The 26109-nt window shown below is 40.1% G+C and overlaps 1 protein-coding gene across 1 annotated transcript in view; it reads left to right on the forward strand.

Annotated features, from left to right (window-relative positions):
* Positions 1 to 2582: 2582 nt before the first annotated feature.
* Positions 2583 to 26109, forward strand: part of CD2AP (CD2-associated protein) — a gene marked incomplete at its 5' end in the record, with an annotated part of 40549 nt that continues 17022 nt past the window's right edge. Inside the window, 9 exons of the mRNA XM_008939488.1 lie at positions 2583 to 2736; positions 6431 to 6531; positions 10941 to 11061; positions 13420 to 13604; positions 16974 to 17082; positions 20888 to 20979; positions 23135 to 23239; positions 25574 to 25610; positions 25974 to 26036. Of these exons, the coding sequence (XP_008937736.1) occupies positions 2583 to 2736; positions 6431 to 6531; positions 10941 to 11061; positions 13420 to 13604; positions 16974 to 17082; positions 20888 to 20979; positions 23135 to 23239; positions 25574 to 25610; positions 25974 to 26036 (967 nt within the window). The remainder of the gene's footprint in view (positions 2737 to 6430; positions 6532 to 10940; positions 11062 to 13419; positions 13605 to 16973; positions 17083 to 20887; positions 20980 to 23134; positions 23240 to 25573; positions 25611 to 25973; positions 26037 to 26109) is intronic.

Genomic DNA, 26109 nt, shown 5'->3' on the forward strand with positions numbered 1-26109 from the left:
CAGATATGTGCTGGTAAATAGATTTCTCATTTTTTTTTGGCTTTTCATCAGTGCATGGGATTTGTTGTCCTAAAGCTCATGTTGTAAGAGTTCACATCATGTTAGTAAGTGCATGTTTATGCATTGCCAATATTGTTTCCAAATATTGTTAGATATTTTATTGCAGCTTTAGCTGCCATAACTAGTGGAATTAACTGGTGGCTTCTGGTGGTGGATGCAGGAATTGTTCTGAAGTGGATCACAAAGAGCTGCAAAGTACCATGCTGTAATGGTGCAGTGGTGGGAAAGCTGAGTCCTTGGGGGTCTTGCTGAGACACGGGTGCCTGAGGTTCAGTGGCTAGAACACACTTGGGTTTTCAGAAACTCTTTGATCGTAGGTTGGATATTAAGAAAAATTTCTTCACTGAAAGGGTTGTCCAGCCCTGGAACTGGTTGCTCAGGGAAGTGGTGGCGTCACTGTCCCTGGACATGTTTAAAACTGGTGCAGATGTGCTGAGGGACATGGTTTAGCAGTGGACTTGGTTATTGGTTGGACTTGATGATCTTAAAGGTCTTTTCCAACCTAAACCATTCTATGATTAAGTGCTCCATCAAGTTATTGGAGGAATGAAGTTGCTGTGAGACTGAAAGAAAAATTCTCTTATGGATTGGCATCACTGTCCCTGGACATGTTTAAAACTGGTGCAGATGTGCTGAGGGACATGGTTTAGCAGTGGACTTGGTTATTGGTTGGACTTGATGATCTTAAAGGTCTTTTCCAACCTAAACCATTCTATGATTAAGTGCTCCATCAAGTTATTGGAGGAATGAAGTTGCTGTGAGACTGAAAGAAAAATTCTCTTATGGATTGGAAGATACTTAAAGAATGAAGCAGAGGACTTCCAAGTGACTTGTCAGGATAGAGGAAAGTCAGTGGTGGGATCCCCCAGGAGCTGTTTGTGGTACTGGCTTTGTTCAGCAGCCCCAGTCATCTGGAGAGAGGATTTAACAGTGGGCTCCCCCACTTTGTGAGAGCTGTTAAACCCTGTGTAGATCAATGCCATGCTGGTGACAAGGAGCTGAGCAGGCAAAAAGGGTGGGAGGTGAGCTTGGAGGTAGGAAAATGCCAAGTAAGGTGTATAAGGAAAGGTAGTCCAAAAATTTTTTTTCTGTTTTACCAAGAAAAGGTGATCATACCTACATGGAACCACCAATCATGAGTCGAGCATCAGCTTATTAATATCTGTTACTCTAACTTCCACTTCTGCAGCTTCCTCAGCTCCGGGTGCAGGGACAGCCCAAAACACTGTAAGGATGCCAGGTGTCATCAGCTCTGCTGAGACCAGCATGGGGACAAGCAGCTAGATGTTTAAGGGGATGGAGTAGCTGCCTGGGGAGATGGGGGCTGACAATGCTGGGATTCTCCAGCTGAGGAGATAAAGCCCAGGGGTGACACCATCAAGGTTTGAACAGCTGTGGAGTTAGTGATAAACTAAATGCAGTGGTGGAGAGCACACAGTGGGACTAGTAAGTGTTAGCTTAAAGCAGATGATAGAGAGGAGCTTCCTCACATAGCAGAGTGGATATCTGGTGTCTGCCCCCAAGGAAGTGGTGGAAGGAGACAGGACCAAGGGTGCAGAAAGGGATCAAACAGCTTCATCTGCAGACCTGAGAGGGGAGGGGATGTGTCTCCTGAATGAAACCCTTATGGGGGCTGTGGTTATGGGGAGGATCTCCTGGGACTGGGGCTCCTGGGAGCTGTGTTCTGCACTGGATGGGCCATTGATCTGTCTTAATGAGTTTCTTCCTGTGCAGAGTGCTGGTTTCCTTCTTCCAGAGGGTCTGTTCTCTGGTGGAGTCTCGTTTAATGAGCTGATGCAGCAGAGTAACTGCTGAGTAGGTGGCTTGGCTGTGAAGAATTGATCCTTTCTTCTTAATAGGCTTCTTAGTCTTGGTCGGCATGTTCAGTTTCAGTTTGAACTTGGACAGACAGGAAGGTGGGAGAAAAATATCACAAAAAAATGGTATCTCTGTTACTTTCCTCCTACATCTTTCCCCTCCCTTCCTCCCACTCTATTTCTTGTGTCTCCCACTCTTTTCCACTCACATCTTTTCAGCAGTGTGATTGCATCTTGTCTGTAAATAACCTTTAAGCCTTCAGAGGCAGAGGTGATTCCCTAATACAGTTATAGACTAAAATATTTTATTTAGTGCCCTATGCTATTGATCTATCATTGAAGTAATATTTATATTTAGAAAAACATCTTTAAATACGAGCTGTGACTTAAGAGTTGTGATATGGGACTTCTGGGCTCCAAGCTACTTTTCTTAGGGTTGGAGTAGATGGCTAAAATACTGCCCCTGTTCTTGAATTTTCTCAGCACATCAGCTTACCTGTTTACTGACATGATTGTATGGAAAGGTCAAGTTTATTAAGGCCTTTAGTATGTTTAGGTGCAGGATGCTGTGATTTTTGGGCATAAATACTTCGTTGCACGCGGTATGGTAAGTACCTGGAATCTGCCTGTGGAGAGCCTGCCCAAAACCACTGACCTCTTGGGGAAGTGAAATGGCCTCTCAGTCTTTAAAATCTCTTGTTTCAGGAAGTTAAGAAGGATGTAGAGCCCAAGGACGAAGCCGTGCCAGTGAGGAGGGAGAAGTCTGGCAATGTAGCCAGTCTGGTGCAGCGCATGAGCAGCTATGGGCTTCCAGCAGGAGGATTTCAGCCTCATCCCCCGTCCAAAAGCCTCAAGAAGAGTATGTAGTCTTTCCAAGTCCTTCCATTGCGTAAGCTGCTGACGTGCATTTCTCTTTTAATAAATATGAATTATTTAGTAATTGACTTAGTTTTAAGGTTGTATGGAAAACTAGAGACATAGGAGGAAAAACTTCGATTCTAAGCCAGATTCTGTTCCTGGATGCATGGGCAGAATGCTTATATGTAATTCTTAACAGCAACAATAGGGATGAATTTTTATGGGAATGTGATTTAGACCCCTTCCAGATTCCAGAATTGCTCTGTAGCTTCATGTGAGCTCTGCTTGTTCCATTCTTAGGGACCTGAATAACTGCGGGCCTGCTCATGATAATCAGAAATCTTCCTGTGGTCATTTTGTTTAAACAGAAAAGTTTTGCTAGAAATTCAGGGTGTTGTGACAGGGGAACATTTAGCAGTTCAGGTTCCTCTTGTTTGGTAGGCTTGCTTCTAGTGTTGAAATAGGGTGGAATTGGTGGTATCTGAGAACAACTGGTCTCCCTTTGATTTTAACTGCAGCCCCCAGCACTGTCAGCAGTGCACAGCTGGTGCCTCTGAATCTGTGTTCTCTCTGTTTTGATGCCAGTATTTAAATCCAGGTGGCTAAAAAACCTAGAGCAGAAAACTTTGTGTTCCCTGCATCTAGACAATTGTATTTGACCACCTCAGCCTCATAAGAGACAATGCTCTAGATTACTCTGCCTTCTTCTCTCTCAAAAGGCATTGCAGACATTTATGATTTAAGCTTGGGTTTTTTAAAAGAAAAATTTAGAACTTACTGTTTCTGGTATGTTTGTGCTTTGAGTTTTTTGCCCATAAAAGGAGAAGAGCCACTAGTTGTATTTTAAAGCCCTGAAACAGCACCTTTCAACTTTGTTGAAAGCTTCTTCTGGGCAACTAAGGCTGTTACCTTCAGAAATCACTCTTTAGTGAATCTGACCTGTATATGCATATTGGCAACAGCACGTATGTGCCAGTTGGATGTTTGCATCAGCAGCTTTTTGAAATCTAGCCTGAAATATTAATGCTGTTCCTAGATTAATGCACCGAGCTCTGAAAGGGCATCAATCCTGGTGGGTCCTTCCAGCTCAGGATATTCTAGGATTCTGTGATTCTGTGAACATGAGCTGATTCCAGTTCAGGTGTTGGCTGCTCATTCTGATCTCTCTAAGCCTGGAACAATCCTGTGTTTAGCATGTCTCACCCTCATGCTGGTGGTGGCCGTGGCCAGGGTGGTAGCTACAACTTGGTCTCAGACTCTGCAGTGCTCTGGTTATTCTCATCCTCCTGGGAGAAAATGGTGTTCATGGACTTGACTTTAAGCACACAACTGTTCACCTGGCACAGCCACGGTCTCTGCTTTTCCAGTTTACTTGCTGTTCCCTCTTTCCTAGAAGGCTGTTTAAACAGCTCCTGCAGATCCTGTTTGCTCTGTGCCTGGGCAGTCGCTCACTCCCTTCACAAGGTTTCCAGTGCTTAGTTGTCCTTCCTTTTCTGGTTCCCAACCTGGTAAAATGAGCATTAAAAATAAAGTCAGGCTTTTTGACAGCAAGTTCCCAATGTGGAGCGAGGTAGGTTCTCTCTGCCTGTTGTTCCCACGTGCAGCTCTTGCTGAATTCAGGTGCTTTATGGTGGGTGGGGAGTAAGATCCAGGTAATATTCCCATCAGATAGATGGCTGCCTTTATTCAGGAAAAGGGAAAATAGAGGAGGTGTGCTGAATTATGGCAACAAAAGGCTAAATTTGCTTTACCCTGTACAAAACAATACCTAAAGCCAGACAATTTGTTTTGGAAAGGGACAGAATTGCCCAGGGGCTGCCAGCCCAGCAGTCCTGCGCCAGGTGAAGCTGGACTTGTTTCCTGAGAAGCCTGGTTAGCTTCCTGGGTTAGTTTCAAAACTGGAAAGGCAGCACTTCCTAAGGTGGGTATCACTGAAATCAGACCTCAGGTGAGAGTGAGTTCGGGATGTGAAATGCCTCTGTGGGTTTGTTTTTCTCCTCTTCCCTTTTCAGATCGACTTAGAATGTGAAAAGGAACAGCAAAATCAGATTGGTACCAAATGGGCAGGACTGTTTTATGTGGCTCTCTTTGGTCTTGCTGAATCTCATACAAAGGAGGAGCCCTGAAAGGGCTGCAGGAGGTGGTAAAAGCCAGTGCACTGTTTATTGCAATTACTGTTAACTCAACAATCCCTCTCGGGTGATGTGCAAGTTTCAGTGAGTTAAAGGAAGGGTCTATTATGTGGACAATTAGGTGTTATTAGAAATAATCCACAGAGCTTCATACTTGTGGTTGTTTCCTGTCCCTTTTAAGCTCTTCAGAGCACAAGCCGTTGACCAGCGTGTAGAAAATTCTTGGTTTGGTGTTCCCTCTTTGAGAAGTTTCAGGTGCTGGATATCCTGTAGGTGCCTGGTGTGTTTTGTGCTGAGGACACAGGGTGTGGCAGCCCTCTAGTCCTCTGCCTTTGGATTTTCAGCACTGCTGTAATAAGACAAGGATCAATCCCAGAGGCAGTATCTGTGTTTTGAAATGTTTTTACCCAGCTAATCTTAATTGCTGAAGCTTGAGTATGGCAGGAGTGAGAAGTATAAGAGAAAGTGTGAAAACTATACAGCTCCCACAAGCTGAAGCTTTACCACTCCAGGCGTTTGAGTCATATTTTCACTTAAGCTGTGGCAGATTGTTTTTGAGGAGGATAGGGAGCATGTGTGGGTCATAGTTCAGGATGACAATTGCCTTTAAAAAGCATGCTGGCTGCTCTGTTGTGGAAGAGGTCTGAAGGCATGGCCTCTTGTGTGGAGGAGGGATGCCTAAAAAACTCTTCCAAGTTAGGCAGTAGCACCACTCCAGGGTATGTGGAGAGTAATTGGGCAATTGTAGGTTCACACCAGTCTGGCTGGAGGGTTTGTTGGTAGCCACTTCTGTACTCTCCCTTCTCAGGCTGTCATTTTGTCTTTTTAATTCCTGCAAAGCTTTAATAATAGGTGGCAAACATCTAAAGACCGCACTTCATTTTAATTTTGCCTTTGTTAATTAAACACTGCTAATTGAAGCTTAGATTGAATTTCTCAGCCTCATATTGGCACTGAGAAAAGGGAGATTTTTTGCATTCACAAATAAAAAAAAAAAGAGTCTGGATTTTGAAATATGAGCTGAGCAAATGTTAGCAATGCTTCAGACCTGAGGTAGCAAGCTCTTTGTTAGAAGGCAGAAAGGCTGTCAGCACTTTGGTGTTGTGCAGAGCAAAATGCCTGTCACTCCTTTCAGGATTGCTTAAAAACTGGAGGCTCAAACTTGCACATTTCTCCCAAGCAGGTGCTAACACTGCAGCTGGCAGCAGTCCTCATTCCTGCAGGTTTGGGGGCAGGAAATAGCTTGAAAAATCCCTGTAGTGGGGATTTATCTGACTTGCTTGTGTCAACATGGTTTTTATAACCTGTGGGTAATTGGCAGGGTAGTGTTTGTTTGTGAGCAGCAGTCTGTGAAGCTTGATGGTTTTGAGCTCTAAGATACGGCTCGCGAGCCTAAAGCGGCACCAGCAAACGGGGAAAAGCAGCAGCAAAAGCTAGGTAGCTTTTGGGAGTGGTTATGGAGTCTTCTGGTCAGGTTTGATCCTCAGGAGCCCAGTGTAGGAAAGACTACAAGGCTGCTTTCCTCTGCAGGTGTTCTCACTTCTGTCATTTCCCTCCAATCAGGGTCCAAGAAGCGGCAGTGCAAAGTGCTCTTCGAGTACACCCCGCAGAACGAGGATGAGCTGGAGCTCAAGCTGGGGGACGTGATCAACATCACTGAAGAGGTAAGCTGCTTCACAGAGCCAGTCAACCCCTCATGCAGCCAAAAGTCAAACTGGTTTTTTTTTGTTGATTTACTTGAATTACAAGGAGGTTGGAAAAATAGCGTGGGAAGTAGTGTTTTTGGAGCTAAAGCTAGTCGTTTAGGAATTCTCGGGATCTAATCCTAAATCAGTGAATGCTGCCTGGGGGAAGTGTTTTATCATTGCAGCAATAAATTGTGATCTGTTACACAGACACCTTTTTAAAAAGTCTGTGGAGTTTGTTGGCCCTGTCTGCGTGGTCCTTGTTTTTAGGATGCTTATGCTAAAACTATTTGACCAGTTGCATCTAAGTTGACGTACTCTAACTTCAGTTGTAGATGAAAAATGTTATTTGACCTGATTTTCACATTTCATGTGTTCTTGCAAAACTCATTAAAGCTTTGAACTAATAGTAACAGTACTCAGCACAATATACTGTACACAGTTGTACTGTAGTACAATATACTTCAGCCCACTTGCCCAAAAATACCAAGAATACAAATGCACTCAACAACATGTTACTATTTCTCTTGTTTTCCTTTTCCACTGGGTTAAGAAATACAGTGAAAGATACATTTTGATGTTCAGACCTGGATGGCATTGGCCCTATGGATTTGAGTGGGGATTTAGGGTGGGGGGGTTTCTTACCTTTACCTAGCTACCTGCTTCCTTGGTGTCTGTTCTGTCCAGTAGCAATTTGTGTTGAGGATGGCTTGAATATGTGAGGAGTCTCTTACAAGGGTGACATCTGTCAGGCAACCTGTGGAAAAGACCAGAGCCATCATGGGAGGAACCTTCCCATAACTAGGTGGAGAACTTCTGCCCAGCATGCTCTGACCTTCACTGCTGCCATCTCTTCTTACTGTCTCCCTGAGGGTCTGAGGAGGGAGAAGACTGAACTTTTTTTTCCTAGCCCTGTCTTTGGTGGTGCTTTTTAAGTAGCTTTATGACATTGTGTTGTTCTCATGCATGACCTCTTTCAGAGAGTATACAAACTCTCCAGGATCCCAGCTGTTGCTGAGAAGGACTTTTCCATTCTCCTAGCAAGGAAAAAGTTGTGCTTTAAGATGCATTCACACTAATGACATCTAGATTTTGTTCTCTTTAAATAAACAGAGCAAGTGACTTGTAAAACCTGCTCAGTAAATCACAGTTTCATAAATACCATTGTGTGTGGGTGTTTTGTAAAGGAGTGCTCCTGGATAACATCATCAGTTGAATTTGTGGATGGTGTCTGTGCACAGCAGTCGTGACTTTGGATGGTCCAACATAAGCATTTGCAAGAGAGAGCACATGCAGTAAGGTCCTGCAGCAGCTGCTGGTTTGGGTCTCACGTGTCAACATCTGGAATTATTTTGGGAGGGTTGTTCACTGTGTTGCATCAGAAATGACCAAGCAGCTAAACAGAATAAAAAGATGAAAGCCTTTCCTTATCTGGTGTCTTAAGGAAACGTGGATTTTAATTTAATTTTTCTTTTTTGCTCAGCCCCCATGCTTCTTCCTTTCCTAATGATTTGAAGATCCACATCTGTTGTGTTACCCAGCCTTTGCTGCTGCTGAGAAAAACTTCATCCTATTTTTAGGCCAGTGCTATTGGGTAGAACAATATTGCAGCTAACAATCAGCACAGAGCTGTCTGCACGCTGTTGTTACAGTGGTGTAGAGCAGACCTGACAGAGGTCTGCTTCACACAACTGTGCTGATGGACCAGAAATGTGAGGAATGGTACAAAATACTATCTTGCCTGGTATGCTGGGATAACTTGTTTTAAGTAACTTGTCTTCATGATTGAGAGATGATCTCCACTTCCATCTAGATGTAAAAGCTGTTACTTAGATGTGTATGCAGTGAACTCCTAACTGGCACTTGAAAGGAAGATAATTTGGTCACTGTCTTTGGGGAAAATAAGGTAAAATCCACTCCACAAGGTGATCAGTTCTACCTGCTACCTGGGAATAATGCAGCATTTAGCCTGTGCAACTGTTCTCATGTATTTAGTAGTTACAACTGATACTACTGGTGGTAAAATCAAAGGTGGAAGCAATGGGTACAGAAATTAAATGGGTAATATTAAAGAGAGCAGGCTACAAGGAGCAGAAATCGTTTTAGGGGAAGAAGGCCCTTGTGCTGTGCTGGCTAAATCCACAGGGACATTGTTTACAGAGCATGTGGGGTTTGCATGCAAAATACACACACAGTGCCTGTGGTAACAGTATCCTCGCTGCAAAACTTTTGTTTCTCCTTTAAATTCTTCCCCACTCCGTTGAGATGCAGCACTACCTAGTAGATTTATTTTTGTAGTGTTATGTTTGTAGTATTTGCATGCTGTCTTATCAAGCATAGTTGAAATTTATGTGACCCCATAAGTAGAGTTTTTATTAAAAAAAGCCCCAAGCGATCAAATTGACAAAACTGCTTGTTTGAGCCCCACTCTCTCCTCGCTTTGTTTGGAAGTCTTAATGAGTTTTAATGATCTTATTTCTATAAGCAGATGGAATTCACACTCAAAAAAAGTACTGATGTGTGTTCCAGAGCTGTACCTCCCTCTTGTGGCAAGTGTATCTGGTGGTAAGATTTTGAAGTGGGAGGTAAAGAGTCATGAAATTGTTGCTGTGCTGCTAGTGTCCAGAGATGCACAGATGTTCTCCACCAAAGCAAGGAGAACTTTTTTAATCTGTTTTTTTTTTTTTTTAATGTTGATTATAGACACCTTTTTCTGGTAATATAATTTGCATATAGACTTCTTTTTAAAAACAACGTGGTGAGGAGGCTGAAGCAAGTACACTCAAGAAGTTTTGTTTTATTCACTTTAGCTTGCAAGTCTGTAGAGTGCTTTACTGACCTTACTTCCTGGCAGAACAATAAATGGATGCTCAAGTTGCTTTCTGTATCATAAGCATTAAAAATCCCTTTCTAATGGCACTTAAGGCATTTGAATTTTAGTTTTATGTAAAGTGCAAGGCACCAGAGCCTGCTCACCAGTAATCTATGCTTAAAATTTGTTTCAGAGGAGCAGACCCTGGGTTTGAACCATCCACAGCAAAGCTCTATTTGAGCACCAAGATGTCTTTAAAAATAACAGTGCTCTTTTCATTGCCTGTCTGTCTCTGTAGCTGCCAGGTTTGCATGTGTTCTGCTTGCCTAGAGGTAGGCTGGCATTTAAAAACTGTGCCTGTATGTCAGGCGTAGTGACCTAGAAAAGAAGGCTAGAAAAGGATAATGGAAACAACTGCTGCTTTTTTAACCCATATTGTTTTTCTTTCTTATCTAAAACTGTTCAGCTTTGCAGCCCCAAAGCACAGCGACTGAAGTGAGATGTTTTGAAAACTTCTCTTAATTATAGATTTAACATAGGGCTTATTAGGCAAATGCAGTTGATATATTTAAGAGATTTTGAAAACAAGTTCATAAACTTGAAGAGCACAATCCTTACTCTTCCTTCTGGTGTGGTTTTACTCTGTCACCAGTGCAGGGCCAGCTTTTGCTTGATCTGCTTTGGGCTGTGGGGTATTCCTGGCAAACATTCCCTTAAATCTCAGAGTATTGCAGTGTAAAACTAGTAATCCAAGCACATAACTAAGCACCAGAGTCATTACGTTCCTTAATTCCTTATTTCCAGGGTAAAAATGAGTTGCTTTGTGAAAAACAAAGCCAGCAAAATTTGACACCCAACAGACTTTTGCCCTTAGGACTGCTGTGTGCCACCACAGAATCCTCGTGCATCTCAGCTGGCCAGCTCTGGTGGGAAAGCATCTGTACCTTCTGACCATGGAGAGCTGGGCCTACGCTGTTGAGCCAGTTGCCTCCTGCTAGAAGGAATGGACAACTTGGTTTTCCATTACTCTGTGATGTACTTGAGGACTTTTCTGTTCTACCCAACATTATCTGTAGACATTATGTCTTTGAAACTTGTGTCTTTTGATCAAAATTGTTGGAAGCTGTTCAATGGGTACAAGGCCAGTGGGAATATGGTGGGAACTGGACAAGACAGAGGCAAACACAGACAGCAAGGATACATAAAAATTTCCTTAGAAAGCTGGGCTGAATTGTGTCTATTTCATAAACAGTTTAATATCTTCTTCTGTTAGATGTGTAATGCCTGTTATTCTCTCTTACCTTGAGAAAGCTGGTGAACGTTTTGCTGCTCTTCTGGATTAATTGGCATGGGGCTCATCTTGTGTTTCAGGATCATTGCTGTGGTGGTAGAAGTGACAGTAAATTATTTTCTTGTTTTTCTTTTTGCCTACTATTTCTATACCTCTGGTAGGTTTCTTTAAAGGGAAATTGTGGTCATTTGAACTTGTTTGTAGAGTTTTATAAGTGCAGTATGGATGGAATTGGTAGGAATCTCCTTTTGCTTTACTGGTGATGTGCAAAATATTTCTGTACAGGTAGAAGATGGCTGGTGGAGTGGAATACTAAATGGCAAGGCAGGGTTGTTTCCTTCAAACTTTGTGAAAGAATTGGAGTTGACGGATGATGGAGAAACACAGGACACTCTGGATGACACAGGTGGTATATTCTGTTTGTTGTAAGCCCTTAGCAAAGTCATTTTAGATCTCGGGTGTAATTTGTAGCATTATGGTTGTAGTACAACAAAATTTGTAAAGAATTCAAGCTTCTTAAGAATGGTAAGTATTTCATTTCATTTTTAGAAAATATTGATGCTGAGTATAAAGATACCTGTCTTGCTCCTAACACACTTCTAAAAATTGCAGTCAAGGCCTTGAGCTTCCAAATGTATATGCTGCATTTTGTCTCTAGAAATTTTATCACTTTCAGAGTTGAGCTTTTTTTAGTACTGGTTATAAAATTGTTCTTCTATATATTAGCTTTCTTCATTCTTATTCTTGCAAATGTGAGTTCTTTCACAGCTGATAATTAGAAGTTGAATTGAATTAAAACTTTAGAGAGCATCAGTTGAAAATGAATCCTGGGAAGGGGGCTTTGGTTGTTTACTATGTGTTAATCTGAAAGTAAAATATTTTAAAGGCAATATTTACATTTAAGCCATTCCTTTGTGTCTATGACTATATGGCTTGGGCAGAAGCAGGTGGCCTGTGGCTGAACAGCAGCTGAGTGGTGCCAGGCAGATATATGCCTTACAGGCAATTGCTTTGTTCCCTTGAAACTGCACTTCAGAGGCATTCTGTCTGTGAAGACCTGTTTTAAAGGCTGGGGACTTGTGATATGATACTGCTGGGATGGAAATGCTCTTTGGGAGTAACACCTTAACGTGAGTCAATCGATGCTTGGAGATAGCTGGGTAATGTTCAAGAGCAGAAGTAAATCTTGCAGTATTGTACATCCTCATTTACCAGCTGTTCAATATTGATTGTTTTTAACAAGGGTTTGCTCAGAGATAGGAAAGAAAAGTCTGGCTTGGATTTTTTGTTTTGTTAATTATGAAAATAACTGCAGTAGCTTAAAACAAGAGTAGTTTGGCTTGAGCAGTTCCAAATAGCTCAGTGGCTGTGTCCTTGGAGGCCCAGGTCCCTGGGTTTAGTGGGGTCTGGTGAGATGAATTTACAAATGGCTCTGTGTTGGTGTTAATTCCCAAATACTGGTATCAGGATGATTGAAGAGTGATTAGAAGTAAATATATTTTTTATCAGCAACTAACAATTTGCAATTTTCAGCCACCTCCAGAGGTTCTATTTAATGCTCAGTACTTCCACAGTCAGAATCTCAGGTATCTGCTGGTTCTTCCCTCACTCCCAGGAAACAGTAAATGTCCCGTTCACTGACCTATGGTCTGTCAAATATGCAGCCTGGGCTTTTCTCATGGATGATGTTTCTGTCCTTTTAGATATCTAAGAGGGATACAACCAAGTGTAGAGTAGCTCAGTTGAGGAAAGATGAGAAGCTGAAGCTGAGAGGCTATGTAATTTTGTGGTGTTATCAAAACCCCTTAAATACATGGCTGAGGGAGGAGACTTCAGTCTTTATTGCAACTCCCATGCATGCATATGCTGGGAGGAACTTAGCTGAGAGGTTGAAAGATGTGGAGGCTATTTTGAGTTTGGTTTATAGAAGCTGTCTGTTTTCACATGACTATCTCCAGGAGTTCTGCACATGGAAAGAGTTTCCCATGAGTACTAGTTTGTAGATTTTAACAGATTTAACTGTAACTTAAAAAAAAGAGCTCCTAACACCTAAATTAAGTTCTTCTTTGAACTACAATTTTTTGGGGGTTAGATAAATGTCCCTTAAAACAGAAAGATTAAAATATTCTTAAATACTTGTTATATACCAGTAATTAACCTCAAACAACTATATCTTATTTGAATGTTGAACCTGTTTAAAAAATTAAGTGTTATCAGGTTGAAGAGATAGTGAAATAAATTTACTCCTTTCAGGTATTTTTGATAGTACATTTTGAACAATAGAAAAATTTCACTTTGGTGCCTTGAAAGACATTGGTTTTTCCTGTGGCTGCTGAAATGTGGCAGGGGCTCTTTACTGATTATCACTTTCAGCAGCTATAGCTGTGCAAATGACAAGCTTTTAAATATTCAACTGAAAGCAGGTCTTCAGAGAATCTGTAAGCAATATTTCATAAAACTAATGGAAAACACTGTTGTTAACAGACTCTGGAGCCTGAGTGATAATTGAAACAGTGAGAAATATTAGTGATCTGATGACTTAGTTGCCAGAGTATTCTGTGCAATACTGGTGTCATCCAAATGCTCTTATGTTAAATATACAACTAAAACAACTATGAGATATTCCAGGTAAAGTGAAGTTCTAGGAAAGCTGTTTAGCAAAAGCACAGCTGTGTTTCTTCCACTTTCTCTTTTTTCTCAGAAGAACAAGTAAATAACTTCAAATGCTAAAACAAATTTTCTTTCTTTTTTTTTTTACTTCCAGAGTCTGTTTTCAGTGGTCCTACCTCACCTGTGACCTCTCCAGGAAATGGGGGTGAACCTGGATCTGGACCAGCACAGCCAAAGAAAATCCGAGGTGTTGGGTTTGGAGATATCTTTAAAGAAGGCTCAGTGAAACTGAAGACAAGATTATCCAGTAATGAATCAGAAGATAAAAAGCAAGATAAGGTTTGTAGCAGTTCATATTACTATTTTTGGATTGGCTGTAAAAATAATGTGAAGTACATGGAATCTGAAGATGAGAGATGTTGCTGAATACACTGGCCTTTTAAAAATTTGTCAGTGTTGTTCCATAATCAGACTGTAATCATCTGCTAGTGCTTTTGCCTATAAAATAAAACTCTGGGACAAGACTGTTAAGTCTTCCTATACAAGTCAAACTTGGCCTGTAAAACAAGGAATATTTGAGGGTTTAGTTTTTGGGTTGTTTGCTTTTTCCAGGTCTTGATAGATACTGAAATATTGTTCTAGATGGCAGCCATCATTACCAGTGTAAATGTCCTTCAGTGTGGATGCTGCCAAGCTTTTAGCTGCAGTGGTGTCTTAATGAGCTGCATAAACTGCTGAGCCTGTAAGCCTGAAAAATAGTGTTCTACAATTTTGCATCCTTTTTCATTTTCTTTCCCCCTTTTTTTTTTTAATTTGCATCCTCCTTCATTTTCTTTCCCCCTTTTTTTATGAGTGAGTGGAAGGAGCACTCTTGTTCTCTGTATTGAACTTAAAGCTTAGGAGGGAGCAGATAATGCGGCGATAGTGGAGTTGCTTTAGTTTGAGTTTTAATTTGGTCTGAACCCAAGAGCTCTCTTATGCCTTGGAAGCACAACATTGATGGTCAGTCTTTTTCCTTGAATTTGTGCATCATTTATACCAAGAGCTTATATATGGATTTTCAGCTTTTAATAAATTAAAGGCAGTTGAGATAATCCAGTTTTTACTCAGGTGGTTAGCGCCAGAAAGCTTTTAAAAACCTTTGTTTTGCTTGAATTTGTCTGTGAGTTAAGGTCATTAATGCTGTTTTGCTGATGGATTTGCTTTGCTCTGCTGCCATGGAAATAATTGCACTGGTATGGCACAAAAGGTGGGGTGAGTCCCTGGGAAGAGGGTAGGGACAGAGACTTCCTTGAATGTTTTTCCCTTGGTAGGAGTGCCCAGAGCAATGCTCATCCACCTATAGATGTGGTGTGCAGCCTCTTTGTTCCTAGTCCAGTCAAAATATCAGATGATTCAGAAAATGGAAGTTAGGAGCGTGTTGCCTTCTGTTTAAAGCTCAGGGAATGTTACCTCCTTAAGAAGATGTTCAGCTTTGAGAACAGAAGGCTCCAGGAAGACCTTATTGTGTCCTTCCAGTATATAGATGAAAAGAGACTTTTTACTGAGCTTGATAGTGACAGGAAAAGGAGCAAATATTTTTAAGCTGAAAAAGAGTAGGTTTAGTTAGGATATAAAGAAAAAGTTCTCTATGATGTGAGGGACTTGTGACAGTGGAACAGGTTGCCCAGAGAAGCTGTGGTTGCTCCATCCCCAGGAATGTTCAAGGCCAGGTTGGACGGGGCTTTGAACAACCTGGTATTAGTAAAAGATATCCCTGCCCATGGCAGAGAGGTTGTACTAGATAATCTTTGAAGATCCCTTCCAACTAAAACCATTTTAGGCATGGGATTTTCCTTGGTTCTGTCCGGGCTTTGTCTCTTGAAGTGGGAGTCTGTGGGATCAGTACCTCTTCACAGGAATCCTGTGAAACAAGGGTTTCAAGGACAGAGCTTTCAATTTGCTTTCTTATCATGAGACTGATTGTTCAAAAGCACATATCCTTACCTTGTAATTTGGGGGTATAATGGGCCCATCTAAAATATTTTCAGTTAATACGAAGTCTGCTCAGACACCATGAATTGTGTTATTTGCCTGTATAAACACTAAAATATGTTGGCACTCTTTTGCTGGTTGGCTTGTCTGGAAAATCGTTGTGGGCTGTGTCTCAGCAAAAAGGGAAATGAAGTGAGAAAACAGCTTTGCATAGCTTAAAGACAATGAAATAAACAGTTGAGTTTGCTTGTTGCCAAAGTCATCCCATAGGTGGACAGACTTACAGAACAACATGGAGAGCCCTAGGGAGATGATTTTCATGAAGGCCTTGTGAAAATGGATGGTTTCTTTGGGTTTGTGCTCAGCTTGCTTTGGTTAGATAGATGCTGGAAGGGCATTCTCAGTCTTTTAAACCAGTAAAGAAAAAAGCTGTCATGAGAAAACTCTAGGGAAGCCTTTATTCCCTTGGGGAATTCAGAGACTTTTCAGCACAGGAAGGCTGAGCACTGACATAAGTGCTCAAGAGTGTAAAGGCTCCTGCAGGAGACAGTTCCAGCTGGTCCCAACATCCTGCCTGGGCTCAGGCTATTTATACCCCGCCTGCCTAAACTTCCTCTTGTACTTCTAATTGCCTCTTGTTTTGGAAGGGGGGAATGTAGAGAACTATTTCCACACTGGACTTGTTTACTGCCATAGGTAGGTTATTTTAGTGCTTCCTTCATATAGCATTCTGGAGTAAGTTAAATTGCATATGTACTCCAAGAACATCCCAAGTGACCGTGGCTGCTTCTGTGCTATGTCAGAGGTACCAAACACCAGCCCACAGGCAATCCTCTGGTTTTAAGGAGAGTAAATCTAGTTTCTTTAACAGTAGAAAGCCTGTGAAGCTTAATTGTAAAAGAAAATGAACAGAGTAATTAAAGGCAGTGGGATTTTTCGCATCAGTAACGCTGCTAGGGCTGCTCAGGTGAGTACTGACTGTAAAATCACATCCTGTTTGTAGCTTATAGGACTGTGAAGAAGAGGATGCAGCTGAAGCTGTCTGAATCTGCCTGGCAGCTCAGTCAGTCTCCTTGGGGGGGATCAAAAAAAACCAAAACCCACACTAAAAAAATATCGGAACAATTATTTTGGTTCGATAATAACTCTGAAACTTGTTACTGGGTGCAGTGCCTCTGTGTGTGTTTTACTTCAGGAGAAATCTCCAGTGACACTTAGCTGTTCTGTGCTCCTCACTAAGAGTAAGGAGAAGCTGGGGTGGGTTTTTGTGTGCTCTTAAAAACTGAATTGCCTCTTGAGGTGAGGTGGGGTATGGCTACTGAATATTCCTGCTTTGTTCCAGTGCAAAGTGTGTGTGGTCAGCAGGTTACTGCCAGCAGAGCTGTTCACTGCTTCTGTTCTGTGCTGGAGGAGGCAATTTTCAAGGTGATGGAAGATTAACACTTGGTAGTGCTGAAGTGCAATTGCAAAAGTGTATCTGGCAATGTACTGAGATTGGCTACTGGTTTGAAAGCTGAGCTCTGTCTTTAATCAGTAGAAAAAACTCTAATTGCAGTGGCTGTAATGAAGTAAGCACAGTAAGTTAAAACACCTAGTGGGAAAGCTCATTTGGTCTCATGGCAATGGTAACTTGCATCATTTCAACTCATGAAAAGCTGAGTATGTTCTGTAGCCTTATCAAAAATAAAACTTGCAAAGAATTGTTGTTAAGGAAGTTCTCTTTCATTCATATAGCCATTACCTAACCATCCCCCTGGAACAAAGCTCATTCATTTTCCCACTACAACAAAAACAGAAAACTCCTCAGAAGTAACAAAATCAGAAGCTGAAAGCAAACCAAAAGGTAAGGCTGATGGAAATTTATATCTATTGCATGGTAGTCTTCTCTAGAGAAGTATTTGGTTGTCAGTTTTTTTTCCTACGTGTGTTAACATCTTAAACCTTTGTGTAGACTGGGGTTTTTGTGAATGTTCTGTATGTTTGAGCAGTTATGCAAAAGCAAAAGAGTCTAAAGGGATTTTTAGTTGCATATCTGTAGAAAATAAACCAAAAACATTTTGAAGGGTTGTCTCTCAGAACAAAATAATCTGGGGTAGCAAGTTCTATTGCACTAATGCCTTTGCATTAATTCTCTATTTTGGCATGCTCAAACTGACTTATGTTCTGCCTACCTTTCAGTGGTCAGATGGGATGCTGGAAATCTATTGTTATGGAAGAGTCTCTCAACTCAATTTCTGTCCCTAGACTATAGAAGTTACTTTCTCAGCTCAGGATTTACTGTGGAGTTGGTAGTGTGCTGTCATAACTGTATATGAAGTTTCTTACGTCAGAAAGTTGGTGCTTATGTTTTTCTGAAGCTTGTTCCCTAGGTAATGCAATTCCATTGTAGTTCTGTTCATGATAACATCTTTTTTTATTTTTCTTTTTCATTATCTCTAAAAATTTATGACTTCATTTAACTACTAAACTACTTAGTTTTATCTAGAGAGAGATTTTTAAGCCAACGCAAAACGTCTTGTGGGAGTGCCAACCCCACATCAAAAATTAACCTCAATTATGTGATGTGTAGACAGCTTATTGTGCCTGATTCCTGAGCAGACTTTTCTTGAGTTCTGTATTGTAATTTCAAGTATATTTTCGTTTCATGTGGAAACACCTTATTTTGGTGTAAGTGGGTTGTTTTATATGGAATACATAATTTGCTGAAATAAGACAACTGTGGCAAACAATTGACTCTTTGCCTGTGCTCAGGAATGAGGTGATCTGACACAACAGGGCATTTGAAATGGTGAGTTTGTTAGAGCCCTGGTTTGTCTGTGAAAAAATAGCCATATTTTGGCTTTATTGAATTGGATAGCTGTAAATTGTGTTGCCACATTTAAAACCAGCTGATTACTGTCAAGAAGTGTTTGATGTAATGACCTGAGAGTCGTTAATGTTTAAGTTTTGCCATGGCCAAGCACACATCAAAAATTTGTGTGTGATGAAAATTTGATGGAAGTTCATGCTTGCAAATTTGAAATCTTTATGAAGCTTTAAAATTGGGATAGCTTTGGGATCTTCCTCTTAAACTATTCTAGTGCTATTGCTGGAAGAGCCAGCAAGACAATGTGCAGCCCTGAGCATTGTGAAATTTGACTTGCCTAAAACTCCACATAAAAATTAACCCAAGTCTGTCTAAAAAAATCTGAACATTCAGTATTTATCTGTTTTCATAATTTCAGGTGCTCCTCCTGCTAAAAGCATAGAAATTGGACTAATCCAGTAGCCATGCTGAGTCTCTGCTCCCCAGAGAAATGAATACGTCAGAGAGAGGAACTTAAATATGGTAGTAGTAGATGCTATAGGAGAACATCAGTAGCTAATACCTGTAGACACCATTTAAGAACATCTCATAACTTTTGGAAGAAAGCTTTGTTTTCTTCCTTAGTAGTTTTATTTTAATATAGACAGTATTATAGTTTATGTACATCATCCTCAGTTTGGAGAGAGCAAGTTTAAAATAAACTGTTCAATATGTTAGCAAGCAAACAGATCTCTAAAATGTTTAGACTAGTGTGGCTTATTTTGGTGTGGCTCTGCTGTTTCTGGGAAGCTTGTTTTGGCCTCTCCTGCAAGTATGTAAAAATATTTTGTTCAAAATAAATAATCACAAATTGACCCCTTTTTCCTCCCATTTTATTACACTACAACATCTGTGATTCCTGCTACTCTATTGTTAGTCCAGAATCTACAGGACAGATTCAGTTTTGAATTACCTTTTTTTTTTGAGAATGTTTACTGAAGTTCAGACTTACTTTTTTAGAAATACCATGCTAGTTTTAGGTGCTGGAAACTTAAACTGTACTCTTTCTTCATCCTAACTACTGGCTGAACTTCAGACTGACAAAATAAGATGCTGAAGTGGCAAATTGTCCATACTCCTTAACATCAGGAGCTGGGTTTCTTAGGTGGTGCTGACTGCTGAGGTTTGCACCTTGGCAGAGTGCTGGGCTCCATGGCTCCAGCCTTCTGGGCAGCTGAAGCAGAGTGAGTGGTCCTCTTTTGGGCACAATTTTCTGTCTGTTGTGGGACTTGGTGTGTGTGAGGAGGGGAAAAGCACTTGGAGGAGAAGAAATTGGGAGTCCCTGAATTTGAGAGAGATTTGTAGAGTACCTGTTGAATTTTTGGGCTTTTTTTTAGAGTTCATGAGGTTTTTGAACCTTGATTTAAACATTCAACTCTTTGACTATATTGTGGTGTGAAAATTTACAGGAATCTAACAATCTATAGCTGATTATTCTTGATTGCTAGAGAAGGCAGTAAAATAATGCAAGTTCTTCTTGTACCTAGCATTACTCCTGTGGTTCTTACCTATGTATATCCATATAAATGCAGAAATCTATCTCTTAAGCTTGGCATACTTTTGCATTTTAATATAGTGGTTGTCACTGGCAAAGGCAGATTTTTATTTAAGAATAGAATTTATGCATTTTTAACTAAAGGTTTCTATCTTGATTTAACAAAACATAATAACAAAAAAAAAAAGATTTAGTGGCAACTCCCTCATTTTATTATTTTTACTATCCACCAAAAGGGGGTCATTAAGACTGTCAGATGGTCCTAATGAAGAGTTGATGTTGTGCTGCTTAACTGAGAGTTGATGCAGCTTCTCTGGTACCTATGTGTGGTGCCAGTGCCAAACACCTGACAGGTTATGGCAGCACTGCAGAGTCCTTTCTGTTTGCTTCCTCACCCTTAATCTGTCAGATACAGAAATCCAGCCTGTTTATCTGCTAAATTATTTTAAATGTGCTGGGATTAAAAAAGGTGCAAAAAATGCTTTGCAATCAGAACTTCTATATTGATGTATTTTGGCCTCTCTCGTGTTGTTTTTGTTCTAGTGTGGGAGAGGAAAACAAATCCTCCTGCTTTTTCTCCTGATATCGTTATCACAATTTAAAATGGTTTAGTTATTGAACTGTGGCAAATGGAAAGAAAGGAATTATTCTTTCTACTTTTACAGAAGAAGCTGTGACTGTCTGAGTTGATCTCTTAGCTGAGCTCTGGTTTCAGCTGCTTAGCCAAGGAATTCCTTTGCTTCAGTTACTTATTTCACTGCACAATTTCAGCAAATGTGCTCCTTGAGTATTTGGAAATTTCTGTAATTGTGTTGATAAATTATGTCACCATGCAGCAATTTCATGTGTTCAATTAGGAATGAAACTTTGAAATTTAGATAAATTTAGAGACCGTAAAAATATAATGTAAACTCTCAGTAAGAAAACTTGGAACTAGTTTTGTGTAAAGCAGCTCAGAACTGAATATTTAAGCTGTGAAAATTTTAATTGAGTAGGCTCCTCTCTTTTCCTTCTGGGGTCAGAGAACCTGAATTAAGTTGCTCTTGTGGCTAAAAGTGGTTTAGAGCTTCAACTAGTGACTTCCCAAAGGTTTCTTTCCATCACTCCATAAAGATGTCATTCACATGACAAGAAAAATAAAATTATATCTTGAACATTTGTAAAGCAGTCTCAGGTGGTTGGTCTAGAAGGGAATTCTGATTGTAGTGTTAATTTCTGAGCTCTTTCAGACAGCCTAAGTGAGCTGGTATTATGTCTGTCACTACCCATGATATGCAAATGTGGTTAATTGTGCTGCTTTTGTTTCAGCCAAGGAATATTGCAGGACAGTATTTTCCTACGAAGGCTCAAATGATGAACTCAGCTTTAAAGAAGGAGAGATCATTCAAATAATAAGTAAGGTAAGATGTTTGGTCTGCTGTAACCACATACATGCCTTTTGTGGATTTTTCTTCAGGTAGGTGGTGTGTAACATGTGAAAGCAGGAGGGTCTATTGGAGTAGATATTCCTGTAGACTGATTTGCTTCATGGAAGGATCAGCTTTTTGCTTCTGCACTCAGTGGAGATACCAATGTCCTTAAAATCATTCCAGAGTGGGAAGTTATCTTTGAATCCTCAAAGGCCAGTCAGATCAGTACACACCCAGTATCAAATGCCTTTTCAGTGAGGAATTTGGAAAAGCTTTCAAATAGCCCCTCTACCTTCAGAACCTGTACTTTTTCTCTGGTGATGTATCAGGGTGCCCTAGAGGTGGTGGTTGGAAAGTATTAGGAGAAAAAAATGCTTTCAGTAGGAGAATACTTTGGTATTTCAGAGCAACCATACAGAAGTTAATGATACTGTCTGGCTAGTCAGAGAAATGTGATGATTTAGTTGAATGTTCCTATTTGTTGACTATTGGAAACATCTTTTTTGAAAGGTCATTTTGTTGCAGAGATAGATTTAAAGAAGAAATGAACATACCCATATTTAATTTCCCTGATTAGTTTTTATTAAGGAGTAACAACTTGTGTAAAAATAGAAGTGGAAAGCTGCTTTTTTGTGCGTGTTCAGCTTTCACACAGTTGTGGAAGAAAAGTACTTTTCTGAGGAGGATTTTAAGTTTATGGAAATGATGTCAACTTTGCTTAACAAAAAAAAAATGGATATCAGTATTATTGACTGTAATTACAGTGGAAAAGAGTAGCTATGGAAAGGACTTTTCTAAATGTGACAGCCCTTGCCCCCTCTTTGCTGAATCTCTTTCCTGCCTCTCTCCTTTTAAAACCAATTTACCCAAAGCATATGCTGGTCTAAACTGAAGTGAAGAAGCATTATACAGAGCAGAGCTCTGTCTCCAAAAGCAGCTTCTGCAGCCTGAGTATATTAAATTAACTTCCAGGTGACTACCTCAGTTCAGGGTTTTGATCCTCCCAAGTGTTCAGGTACTTTTCTTTTAGTAAGTAGGTACTGTGTAAAGCTTGTCCCCCTTGACCACTTCTGTTCTGCTTGTTCTGCATATGGCAGTTTTCCATGGAGCTGCCTGACTTGCTAGCATGCCTCAGCACTGCCTAAATAAGTTTAGCAATAAGTGCCTTATCCTCTTCACAACAGCACACTGTTCAGAAATTGGACTTTGTAGAACTAGAATGAAAGGGTGACAGAGAAATGAAAGAAAACTTCAGCAAACTTTTGCTTTCAGCACTAATCACCTATTTGTGTCTTTCCTGCCAATTCCTCCTTTAGTTTAATATGAGGTAGAATTTTTTTAAAAAATAATTTCATATTTTATTTTTTGCCCCCCTCCTTTATCTGTTCGTTGACTGAGCTGAACTCAGTGTTGAATTGTCCTTGTTGTGGACTGAACTTTGTGGTGAATCACTTGGTGATGCTAATAGTGGCATGTAATAGTAGTAGTGCACTTGGACTTGTGTGCAGGAGTGGCCTCTGCAGTATTTTGGACCTGAGTTGCAGAGGAAAGCTGTTACTGTTGCTGCTAAAATATTCAAATAACATCATATTTTCCCTTACAGACAAACTAAGGCCTTGATCTGTTAAGATCATGGAGTGGATTTCTGTGCTACTGAACTGAGTCTTTTTTTTTCTAACTTTAATATGGTTATTTTTCCCTCAGTAGTGTGTATCCTCTTGATCTTCACCTTTTCAGACCAGTGGACCTGATCCTTAATGTCAGAACCTCTTCCATAGTAGACTTGTTTTACTCCAATAGTACTTGAAGCACTTACTGAATAAGTTGCTGGTCAAGGAAGTTGAGAATATTAAATATTGTGCATTGGGTCATAACTGGGTTTATGTACTTCCCTTCCCTTTGCAGATCTTATCCTTATCTTAGATAGGATGGAAGATCATTGTGTCAAACAAAAAGTGACCAAACCTGCTCTGATTTGTAGCTGTTTCCTGTTGCTAAGGTGGCCAAAGTATTCCTCTTATAAAGGTGATAGTTCAGACAAACCATTATTTGATGTTGTGAGTAAAAGAAAAATACTGTTCCTGTAACTCTATCTGTTCTGGGGAAGAAATAAATATTGGTTGAAATGTCCTGTTGTTTGTTTTAGGACACTGGAGAGCCAGGCTGGTGGAAAGGAGAGCTCAATGGTAAAGAAGGAGTCTTCCCAGATAATTTTGCTATTCAAATACAAGAGTCTGATAAAGACTTCCCTGTAAGTTCTTCCATGTCTTGTTCAGTAACACTGAAGGTATTGATGGAGGTGGAAAGAATAAAAAGCTTCACAGCACATTGCACTGCTTAAAATATTCTTACAGTTGTGTCAGTGTTTAACTGTATCTTGAATTAGGTATATTGAAGAACAAAGATTTAAAGGTTAATATTTGTGTTTAATTTTCTCCTTTAATATTAAATTGAGGCATGATTTTTCAGGTTAACTGTAGTGAGGATGATTAGGTCATACAGGAAAGGGTATAGTTCTGATAACATGGGGTTGTGTGTAAGTGATTACTGAATTAAACCCTTACTGTTTTGAAAGGAGATAAGCAGTTGGGCTCTTCCATTTGTAGTCCTGTAAGTCACTATCATTGCAAAATGCTGAATTACCTCTCTGGGACCAGCTGAGCTTTTTCCATGTTAAGACTTGCCAGTGGGTTGCAGTGTGTGAAGGATGAACTTTGGGTGGGATCTACAAATATTTTTCTCACCATCGAATATCTTTTCTTGTAAAATCCAAGTTTTCATGTGATATTCCTTGGTCTTGTCAGTTTTGTTCTTATTTTATAATTTTTTTCTTGTTGAGATCAGTGTGATGTTTAGTCTCTGACAAGTCTGTTTAGCAAAGGTGGTTGTGTTAATTCACAGGCATGCATCATCCATAGATGGAGTGGATTCAGCTCCAGATCAAGGGCATCTAAATGTTGAGGCCTTATCTCAGCAGAATGGAGTTTCAGTTTCATAGTAATTGAGTACTGTTTGGTCTGGAATTGGAGACATGCTCAGAGGATTGCTAGATACAACCTGGCAGAGAGTTTCTGACTTTGCATTTAGCCTCAGTTACACAACACAGGCAGAAAGTCTAGTTGCTCCAAGTTGCTGTTTTCTTTTCAAATAGATTTTCAGCTTTGCAAGCATGGCATAAAGGCTGTAATATATGGCTGGCTTGATTTGAGGGGTTTGCTTTGATCCTTTATTCTGCTTTGTGTAGTGTGGCTCACTACAGGGATTCACCTTGCACTGAGCAGCTTTGAAGTTCAAGGCATTGGGTGGCTGATTATTGTAATCAGCTATTTGATATCGACTTCACCAAGGACACAGATCAGAACTGGATAGTGGCAGGTTGATGCTGGACTCTCAGTGTAATTGGTTTTGATAGAGGCAGCAGTGCTGCACAGCTGGGCAATGTCTTTGCTTTTTTTGGGGAAAGAAAGACAACACAGGCTTGTTACTTAAGTTCACTAGCTTTTGTGTTCTTTGAAACAAGAGAAAGAAATTTGATACGAATTTTCTTGCTTAATTACATTTCACTTGTGAGAATAAAATCCTTCTGCATTAAGAAGAGCTTTTCAGTAGCTGTAGGGGCACAGAAGTGAAATCCATCCGTAGCAACTGCTTCAATGATACATATTATGAAGCATTTTGGTTTCAGCAGTGTTTGTATAAAGAACTACTGTTTATATAGGCTTTTGTGATCCCTTTAGCAGTGAGTCTTGTCCTTTGTGCAACCACAAAGACACCTCTTCTGGAGCATTTTCATGAATGGGATTCTCAGGATGAGGTGGCCTGAGATGTCTGTCCTGAGAGGTGCCAGTACTACTTCAGCAATTCACGTTCAGGTTTCCCAGTTGAAGGGATGAGTGACTGTGTTTTAAATAGAGTTATTTTCAATATACAAACTGTGGCACCGTAATACTTGGTGAATTTTTAATGACTGGAGTAGTTTGCCCACCTTTCTCACTTGAATATATGAATGTAAGAAACCTCAAAATGTTTTTCATGTAATAACAGTGTTGCAAACACTTATTTTTCCTTACACTGTTCTCATTTAGAAGTCAATTAATTGAAATATTTCTTCTAATACTTAATTTAGAACTTTTATTCTCAGTGAAAGTGACCATTTTTCATTCAGAAACCTACCTGAATACTCTTTTAAACTTGCATTGTACAAATAAAATGGAAGTTTACATATGGAAATAAAAATGAGTGGGATCAGACCGATTCTTTGGACTAGAAAAGATGTAATTCTCAGTTTTGAGTTCCTTCTACCTCTGCTGCTTATGCACGTTGCTGAAGCATGGATCTGATTTGAAGAAACCTGCATTTTGTTCCTGTGTTTGCAACTAGCTATTTGGGAGATACCAGAGGAATTATTCCAGTTCTTGTGTTTTCTGTCTGTGACTTGATTGTCTCCTTTGTGAAATACTATGAAATAGCTGGTAAAGAAGTTAGACATTACAGCATGCAAAACAAAGCACACATAAGTCTGCTTTCCATGGACAAAATCTGTTTGTGTGTTTATTTGACTTTATTTATGTTTTTTATTTTGCAGAAGCCAAAGAAACCTCCACCTCCAGCTAAAAGTCCAGGTGCGTAGTCTATGTATGAACACACAATTTCAGAAGCAGTGCATGGCTTCAAAAGAAAATTGGGAAGTAGTTTTGCCTTTCCTAGTAATGCAGCCACCAATAGTTGCAGTTTGAGGTTACTTTTTCTGCTGTATGTGTTTTGCTGGGGCTATATATTTTTCAAAATTATGATGGAGCCAACTTTGGAAACACTTTAATAGAGGCCTACTGTTTTGTGGGCTCAACTGAGTGTTTATAAATGGTATTGCACTCCTTGCAAAGGAGAAAATATAAACACAAACTGGTGTATGTTGTATTTTTAGTTAGTGACTGAGACAATTAAAGCTCTTTGAGAGATGTCTATGGTGTGTTTTTTGCATTCAGCTCCAAAGCCTGAATTGTCAACTGGAGAGAAGAAATTCCCTTCTTTGAGGCCTGAAGAAAAAGGTAAGAGCAGGTTTTCTTCATAGTTTATTTCAGACTGTGCTCTTGAAAATGAGTTAGAATATTTAGCTTGGCT

This window comes from Merops nubicus, unplaced genomic scaffold (assembly GCF_000691845.1).
Source record: "Merops nubicus isolate BGI_N331 unplaced genomic scaffold, ASM69184v1 scaffold2674, whole genome shotgun sequence".
Lineage (NCBI taxonomy): Eukaryota > Metazoa > Chordata > Aves > Coraciiformes > Meropidae > Merops > Merops nubicus.